General features: G+C 40.2%; 1 protein-coding gene across 1 annotated transcript; it reads right to left on the minus strand.

The window, feature by feature from the left end:
- Nucleotides 1-6,784: 6,784 nt before the first annotated feature.
- Nucleotides 6,785-8,491, minus strand: LOC124613696. The gene is made up of 5 exons (XM_047142413.1): nt 8,465-8,491; nt 8,219-8,371; nt 7,849-8,152; nt 7,054-7,793; nt 6,785-7,000 (listed from the first exon to the last, which is right to left on the minus strand). Exons 1-5 carry the CDS (start codon nt 8,489-8,491, stop codon nt 6,785-6,787), a joined length of 1,440 nt encoding a protein of 479 aa, XP_046998369.1.
- Between the last annotated feature and the right edge of the window lie 676 nt (nt 8,492-9,167).

Here is a 9,167-nt window from a genome sequence, read left to right on the forward strand (position 1 = left end):
GGAGGCGGCCAAAACCGAAGGGGTTGTGGAAGAATGCATCGAAAATTTAATTATACATCTGGGAGAGAGCAGTGATAGTTCGAGTAGTGCTGAGGAAGACAATGTCAAATCAGATTCTGACAGTGATGTGAGTGGTGTTTTTCCATTACAGTAACTACAACGTATTCAGGAATGTAAGGAGGGAGTTTGCTATCGATCTACAACCAGATCATCATATTGTGAGTACTTTCTTCAGATTATAACTCTTAATACACTGACCAATTATTCTGTAGCTTGTAGTAGAACAAATTAATAATGCTAATACTTAACAATGGAAACCAAAACTGCTAATGTTCAACAACTTGCGAAAATAGTTTTCATTTCAGTTGTGAAGTTTAACAAATAACTTTATTATGTTTCAGCATCTTAGATACTTGTACTAAATAGCTCTTATCAGTTTTCGAGTTAATTTATTTCAAGCACTAACTTTAAATAAATTCACGCGTACCAATACGACTTGTATTTTGTCTCGCTTTTATTTCTGCTGCTAGACAATGCGTGTAGCAGACAGGGCGCCGCGTGCTGCGAGCCACGTTCGGCAACAGCGCCATCTGCCCGCCGGAACTGTCAGTACCAATCACTCGTCTCACGGACTGTACCTACTAGGTCATCTATATACATCGTGGAAAGCAGTGATCCCATAACACTCCCCTGTGGCATGCCAGAGGTTACTTTAACGTCTGTAGACGTCTCTCCATTGAGAACAACATGCTATGTTCTGTTTGCTAAAAACACTTCAATCCAGCCACACAACTAGTCTGATATTCCGTGGGCTCTTACTTTGTTTATCAGGCGACAGTGCGGAACTGTATCGAACGCCTTCCGGAAGTCAAGGAAAATGGCATCCATCTGGGAGCCTGTATCTAATACTTTCATGAACAAATAAAGCGAGTTGGGTCTCACACGATTGCTGTTTCCGGAATCCATGTTGATTTCTGCAGAGCAGATTCTGGGTTTCCAGAAATGACACGATATGCGAGCAAAAAACATGTTCTAAAATTCTATAACAGATCGATGTCAGAGATATAGGCCTATAGTTTTGTGTGTCTGCTCGACGACCCTTCTTGAAAACTGGAACTACCTGTGCTATTTTCCAATCATTTGGAACCTTCCGTTCCTCTAGAGACTTGCGCGGTACACGGCTGTCAGAAGGGGGGCAAGTTCTTTCGCGTATTCTGTGTAGAATCGAATTGGTATCCCGTCAGGTCCAGTGGACTTTCCTCTGTTGAGTGATTTCAGTTACTTTTCTATCTCTTGGACACTTATTTCGATGTCAGCCATTTTTTCGTTCGTCCGAGGATTTAGAGAAGGAACTGCAGTGCGGTCTTCCTCTGTGAAACAACTTTGGAAAAAGGTGTTTAGTATTTCAGCTTTACGCGTGTCATCCTCTGTTTCAATGTCATCATCATCCCAGAGTGTCTGGATATGCTGTTTCGATCCACTTACTGAATTAACGTAAGACCAGAACTTCCTAGGATTTCCTGTCAAGTCGGTACATAGAAATTCACTTTCGAATTCACTGAACGCTTCACGCATAGCCCTCCTTACGCTAACTTTGACATCGCTTAGCTTCTGTTCGTCTGAGAGGTTTTGGCTGTGTTTAAATTTGCAGTAAAGCTCTCTTTGCTTTCGCAGTAGTTTCCAAACTTTGTTGTTGAACCACAGTGGGTTTTCCCGTCCCTCACAGTTTTACTCAGCACGTACCTGTCTAAAACGCATTTTACGATTGCCTTGAACTTTTTCCATAAACACTCAACATTGTCAGTGTCAGAAGAGAAATTTTCGTTTTGATCTGTTAGGTAGTCTGAAGTATGCCTCCTATTACTCTTGATAAACAGATAAACCTTCCTCCCTTTTTTTATATTCCTATTTACTTCCATATTCAGGGATGCTGCAACGGACTTATGATCACTGATTCTGTTCTGCGCTTACAGAGTCCAAAAGTTCGGGTCTCTGTTATCAGTAGGTCCCAGATGTTATCTCCACGAGTCGGTTCTCTGTTTAATGGCTCGAGGTAATTTTCGGATAGTGCACTCAGTATAATGTCACTCGATGCTCTGTCCCTACCACCTGTCCTAAACATCTCAGTGTTACAGTCTATATCTGGTAGATTGAAATCTCCACCTAAGACCATAACATGATGAGGAAATTTATGTGAAATGTATTCCAGATTTGCTCTCAGTTGTTCTGCCACTAATGCTGCTGAGTCGGGAGGTCGGTAAAAGGAGCCAATTATTAACCTTATTCGGTTACTGAGTATAACCTCCACCCATAATAATTCACAGGAACTATCCACTTCTATTTCACTACAGGATAAACGACTACTAACAGCGACAAACACGCCACCACCAGTTGCATGCAATCTGTCCTATCTAAACACCGTCTGTGCCTTTGTAAAAATTTCGGCAGATTATAACGATTCGGAGCTTTCTATGAGCGCTTGGCGTTCCAGTACATTACCAACGCAGCTTCGACAGTTTACAATTACAATACCGATTGCTGCTTGGTCCCCGCATGTCCTGACGTTGCCCCGCACCCTTTGAGGCTGTTGCCCTTTCTGTACTTTCCCGAGGCCATCTAACCTAGAAAACCACCCAATCCACGCCACACAACCCCTGTTACCCGTGTAGCCGCCTGCTGTGTGTAGTGGACTCCTGACCTATCCAGCGGAACCCGAAACCCCACCACCCTATAGCGCAAGTCGAGGAATCTGCGGCCCACACGGTCTCAAAACCGTCTCAGCCTCTGATTCAGACCCTCCACTCGGCTCTGTACCAAAGGTCCGCAGTCAGTCCTGTCGACGATGCTACAGATGGTGAGCTTTGCAGTCATTCCGCTAGCGGGACTAGCAGTCTTCACCAAATCAGATAGCCGCCGGAAGCCAGAGAGGATTTGCTCCTATCCATAGCGACACACATTATTGGTGCCGACATGAGCGACCACCTGCAGATGAGTGCACCATGTACCCTTCATGGCATCCGGAAGGACTGCAGTGCTGGAGAGCAAGATTAGCCTTTCGCTCCTCATCTTTATTGCTGAGCATGTGCAAGTAACTTGCGTAACTGGCTACAGGGTTCTCGAATATCAGTGTCATTTATGATACCAATGGTGTGGCGACAACGGAAGGATCATGCCACTGACTGCTATTAAAGCTTCACCAAAGTGAAAGGTCATTCTGCAAACTCAAAATATTTTATTCGATAGCTAAACCTGCCCACAGCCATGCAGCCAGTTCTTCATGATGCTTCTTCACCTTCTAAGCCACCAAGTGATGGGATCATTGAGATGCTATCTGACAGCATTGGGGAAGAAACAGCAGCAGCAACCAGCACACTGCATGTTGAGCCAGCTCCAGAATATTTCCCACTGCAATTCAACATCACCTCATCGCGCTATGCAAGGAGAGATTAACCACTTCTGTAGGCAATTGAATCTGTCACAAGTACAACATGAATTACTAGCTTCTGAATTGCAAGGACGGAATTTGCTCTTTCAGGGTGTCAAACTGACTTCCTGTAGGAGGTGCCAAAGTGCGGCTGAAACCTTTTTCTCTGTCTCCACCAGGTTTGTGTACTGTAGTGACAGCAATGGTTTGTTTGCAGCACTGCTTCATTTTCACAACCTTGAAGAATGGAAGCTCTTTATTGATTACTCGTAATCAAGTCCTCCTGCATAGTACTAGCTTCACAGATATCTCTTTCTTCCAGCCAGATATTTGGTTAACAAGAAAGAGACTTATAAAACCACATGTTATTTGCTCAGTTACTTACACTACAGTTTGTACAACAGGAAATTGTGTAGGTCTGATAGGGCTACTGACTGGCTTGCAGCCAGATTACACTAAGTACTGATGCTCTCTGTGCACGTAATAGTCGCAACAAGAAAGAAAGAATGGCCTAGCCGAAATGCCTACATTCCAAGTAAAATAAGTTGGTAATATGATCCATTAGTAAACTCTGTAGGTGTACACCGCCCCTCTCCCCTTTTTTCTAAAATGTTGTTAATGAAGTTTTTTTGAAAGGGTTGGACAGAGAAGGGAAAGCTTCTGCACACGTGAAGACGAAGTTTACCAAAATCAGCGGTGCGAAGATTAAACAGGGACTATTTAGTGGCCCCCTAAATACGACAGTTTATGAAAGACACAGATTACACCACCTAGTTAAGCGAGACTCAAAACGATGCATGGTATTCCTTGAAGTCAGTGTGCATACACTTTCGTGGAAAGCTATAAACCGATTCTGAATAAAATGAGAAAATGTTTGCAATATTTGAAGTGTCATATGTCACCGAAGTCGCATTTCTTTGATTGCTATGTTGACTTTTTCTCTCAGAACTTGGAGTATACAAGTGATGAACACAGAGATTTTCAACAGTACATTTTTGTAATGGAAAAGCAGTTTTTGAGGTGGTGGAACGCAGCAGTTGGCAGAGTATTGTTGGGTTTTAGAGACATAGCAGAACATGAGTAAAATAGAAAACGACCAAAAATATATCCCTAAACTTATCCTAGGGTGAAATATTTGTCTTTCAAAGGTTTCAAAAGTATATTCTCCACAACAAAGCTTATTGTGCTGATATACGGTCTTTGTATTTTGTTGTTTCATTAACTTTGTCACAGTCTTTTTTCTTCTCGTTATTTGCATATGCTTTTCAAGGAAATCTTCTATATCTTTAGTTTTTAAAGTCCCATCTATTTATCCAAGAAATAAAACTCGTTCATCATATCCTGTTATAATTTAATTACAGCCTGCCCAACAGGCTATGGGCCCAGAAAAACGTTTCAATTTGTCTGGTTAACGTTTTACTTTCGTCGCGTCGTTTTAAGTCACCAAAGTACTTCCAGTTACATCAAGGGTTTTACCTGGAAAGTGAGAAGGTGAAAGATGGATCGAAGAAACCTTTACAGTATCCAAAATCTGAAAGAAGCAATTTTCAGTTATCGAAGTATTACAGGAAAATTATCTTTCGAGCTGAGAAATTACTGGACATTGTTAAAGGAAGTGAAGCAAGACCAGTTGAAGGCCCAGATGCACAGAACGTGTGAGATGAGCGTAATGCAAAACCAGTGCTTTTTATTTCATCTGGTATGGAATTTGACGAGTTGTAAACTGTCGTGGCATGTCCTACCAGCGACTGGCATGTGGAATCGGCTGAAGATAGTTCACGATCACCGTTCTGCAATAAATAAAGTAGTACTAATGAAACAACCGTTCTTTAGTTATATCACTTTGTGATATTATTGCGCAACATGTTAATAAAGGTGAAGCATTATCACAGTCTCTTGCAGACGCTGGTGAACCAGTGGGATATACTGATAAGACTGCCAAAGTGTTAGACAGTCTTCCGAAAATATATAGTTGATTTATTACAGCTTGGGACTCATACGACGAAAGCAGACACCCTTTCGATAATTTAGCAGCAAGGTTACTGAAAGAAGAGCAAAGTTTGTCACAGATTGAGGAAACGGCAACTGCATTCGCTGCTGTTAATGGTAATCACAAAAGGGATAAAGGCAAGGATCAGTGTTTGCAAACCAATTTAAGGAAAAGTGCTGCGAATGTGAATAATGTTGAGTGGTATTATTGTCATAAGAAATGCCGGTATAAGGCTGAGTCCAAGAAAAGACTGATGGAACAGTTAAGAGAACATCAAAAATCTAAACATCTGGCTCTGAGTACAGAACTCAAGAACATTTCAGCCAATATTTTTTTGTAAATAAAAACCACGTTTTCTTGCTGCACTGTATTTTACTTCTTCCAAACATGTTTCACTTTTTAACTTCAAGGCATCATCAGTGGGATCTAGAATGATAGAATTTTGATTTGATATGTGTTATTTGTGGATTATAAAACTGTTCGTGTCTCATTTTTTATTTAAATAAGTGATTATATACAGTTCTTCCCGTTTGGTTGGCATCTGCGTTTCCTCTCATCTAGTTCACATGCGAGAGACACGCTGAAAAATAGGCATGTTTCTTACGTTCAGACCATTTTGCTCCCATTTTTCATTTTCAATGTCCTTTGATTTCAAGACGTAACTACTGTGTGTGTGAGAGAGAGAAAGAGTAAGACAGAGAGAGTGTAGGGGAGAGTGGGGGAAATACACGCACCTAAGGAAAAATCGATGTGAACCATTCGTTACGTCATTAAAACCTACGAAAATAAGTTCATACCATACAATGGACATTTCTCCCCATATTCCAATCGTCTGTAAATAGTTATAAACAGTAACTTAATTTTGAACATTAAAATAAAAAAAAGTGCAAATGCGTAGTGTTCCCCACCCCTGAGGGTAATGACACGCAAAGTACTGGGTAATAACACGTAAAACAAACAAACCATAAAAATGTACAATAATTGCTATTTTTATTTGCTTATTAGTTACTACAAATAGTAAACAGTATATTTAAGAACGAAATAATGTAATTCTACAAACATCTCTTATAATTTTCGTTCTTTAGATCTTTATTGGTGTGAAAAGAGTTCATTTTCTCATACAGCAAAGATCGCACTTGTAACCTTTTGGAGTGTTCCAGCCACTACATTGTTCATGACTCCATCTGCTACAAGAAATACATCGGTACCTCAGTTCTCCATCTTTCCCAAACTCTCCACAAACGAAACAGACATCTTCTGAAATCGCCAATGGATCAATATCATCCATTTCATCGTCATCACAAATGTTCTGCAAGTCCAGATTTAGGTCATCCTCGCTGCTACTTTCACTTTCTTGGTGGTGTTTCTTCTTACACAATGTCTATTTCTTCTTTGAGACTTTTAAGTTGCAGATTTCTGCACTTATCTGCTTTATCCTTACGATTTCTTTTCTTGTTTCCTTCAGCTTTCTTTTTCATGGCTTCTTTTTGTTTCTTTATTGATAACTCCGTTAGCAGTTTATTCTTCTCTGGAGTTGCTGTAAGGATCACTGACTTTCCCTTAGGCTTTCCCTTGGCTTGTTTCGTCTTAGGAAGAATTGTTTTTGTTTTGGAACAGGAGATATGTCAAATACACTAACGTGCTTGACACATGCACTTTTAGTTGATGTTGTTGTGACCTCTTCTAGGCCTACTAGAAGTGGAACATCTTCTGCTGAAGATTCAAGAATTCGTTCTTGACTCCTTTTGGGGATATGTGGCTCGTTTGTAGATGCAACCACTTCATTTCCATTTCTTGCATTGGGAACCTCTTCATCTTCAAGGACAACATCTCTGAAGATCTCACATTGTTGTAAGTCGTCACGCTGAAATTTGTTTGGATTGAAAGGGCAAATCCCACATGCCTTAAACCCTGACTGCCCATTGTCCATGGTAGTGACCTTATTATATGCCTTATTAAAAAGTTCTGCTAACTCATATGGTGTAATTTTGTGATACACCTGTGACTTCATATACATGTCACATTCACGACTGAAGACTAATTTCAAAGAGGAAAAGAATGTAACATCTAGTGGTTGAAGCTTGTGAGAAGTGTGTGGAGGTATGGTTACCATGACAATAGAATGTTTTTTACAAAATTCAAAAATATCAAGTGACATATGGCTGCTGTGATTATCTAAAATAAGCAGCACAGGGTCATCAATAGTTGATTTTACATTGTTCTGAAAATGTTGGATCCATTCGAAAAATAATGACTCATTGGACGAGCCATTGACAGAACAACCATATATTGCTCCAACTGGTCCACCTTTACTTAAGAGATTTGACATCCTCTTCCTGGGGAAGATAAACGTAGGGGGGGGTGTAGGTACCAGCAGCACTGAAACAACATATCACGGTCACGTTTTTCCCCCTTTCCCAAGACGCGGCCCCACCTATTTGTTTAACACCTTTAGGAGCCAAAATTCTGTCGGGCTTTTGTACAGTATTTATGCCCGTTTCATCGACGTTGAACACTCGCCCCTCTTTAAATTTATATTTTTCAAAGACGCGTTCTAAATTTTTAAAATATGCATTAACCTCTTCTTCATTAAATGCCTGTATTCTGATAATGCTAGTTGCTTCAGGTTTTCTCAAGCTAATACTTGGGTTTCTTTTTAAAAATAGAGCTAGCCAATCCTTTCCAGCTAACCTAGATGATTTATCAAAATTGTTTGCAATGTTGTTAGCCTCTGCATACTCAAATGCAATCTCTGTCGAAAATGTTGGGTTTCTTCAAAGTTTTGGACCCTCGGTATTTTTAACCTTCATTCTCGTTCGCAGTGTAGCTTCATGAATCCCAAAAGCTCTTGATACTTCTCTTATTTTTCTTCCAGATTTGATGGCATCAAGAGCCTTACAAAGTTCCTCTTGCATCCATTTTGCTTTCTGGGTTTTTCTTTTATAATATCTACCCATCTTAAATTTAAAAAAAAAACCTTGTTAGTATTGAAAATATAACCTGCAAGGGGGAATACCACGCACTTCAACAGCTGCGTGGCATTACCCCACCGTAAGTTCGATGACTAACCTAAGCATAACTCGGCACCTAATTCAAATAGTGGGACAAATCTACGATTAAATTAAAGGTTTCATCTTGGATTAGTAGTTGATATGCAAGAATTACATTAAAGCAACTTATAGTAGCACCTATCTTGCAAAATACAGCTGACCAAAATTACAAGAGACACGCCGAAAATAAACAATACTTCACTGCTCCAAAAATGCCACTGGAAAATGGCTGGCGTAAGCTGCATAGTAGTTGTTACTCCTGCCGCCAGGTTATAGCACCAACTGGGAACAGCTTCCGCCATTCAAAGTGCATAAATCAGCCTGCGTGGGATTACCCACATGCGTGTAATTCCCCCACCTTCCCCTACATATGTATGAAACTTTTTTGTGGGGTGTGTGTGTTGGTGGTTAGTCAGCTCGAGTTGTAGGATGCTGAATATGATTATAATTGCGGTCAGATAATGGTAGAAAGTTTTCATGATCAGCTGATTTGAGTTTTGTTTAACGTTTTGAGGAGAGGTTCATGGACAAACGAGTGGAAAGGAGTTGGGTCATATTATTATTATTACGATAATAGTCCTCTGTTGTAATGTTACTCTATTATTTTAGGTGTTAGTGTAAATAATTAATTGTTTAGTATAGGTACTCGATCTTCCAACAGGGATTTCTTTTCTGATTTGGTCTTATGTGTGATGTTATATTC

The sequence above is a fragment of the Schistocerca americana genome, chromosome 4, assembly GCF_021461395.2.
Source record: "Schistocerca americana isolate TAMUIC-IGC-003095 chromosome 4, iqSchAmer2.1, whole genome shotgun sequence".
Classification (NCBI taxonomy): Eukaryota; Metazoa; Arthropoda; class Insecta; order Orthoptera; family Acrididae; genus Schistocerca; species Schistocerca americana.

Excerpts from the sequence above, each read along its gene's own strand:
- LOC124613696 (XM_047142413.1), bottom strand. The coding sequence starts at position 8,491 with ATGCTTAGGTTAGTCATCGAACTTACG. Across the intron at positions 8,153-8,218 it reads CACTGCGAACGAGAATGAAG|TATGCAGAGGCTAACAACAT; the intron begins GTTAAAAATACC and ends ATTGCATTTGAG. Across the intron at positions 7,794-7,848 it reads TAAAGGTGTTAAACAAATAG|TGCTGCTGGTACCTACACCC; the intron begins GTGGGGCCGCGT and ends ATGTTGTTTCAG.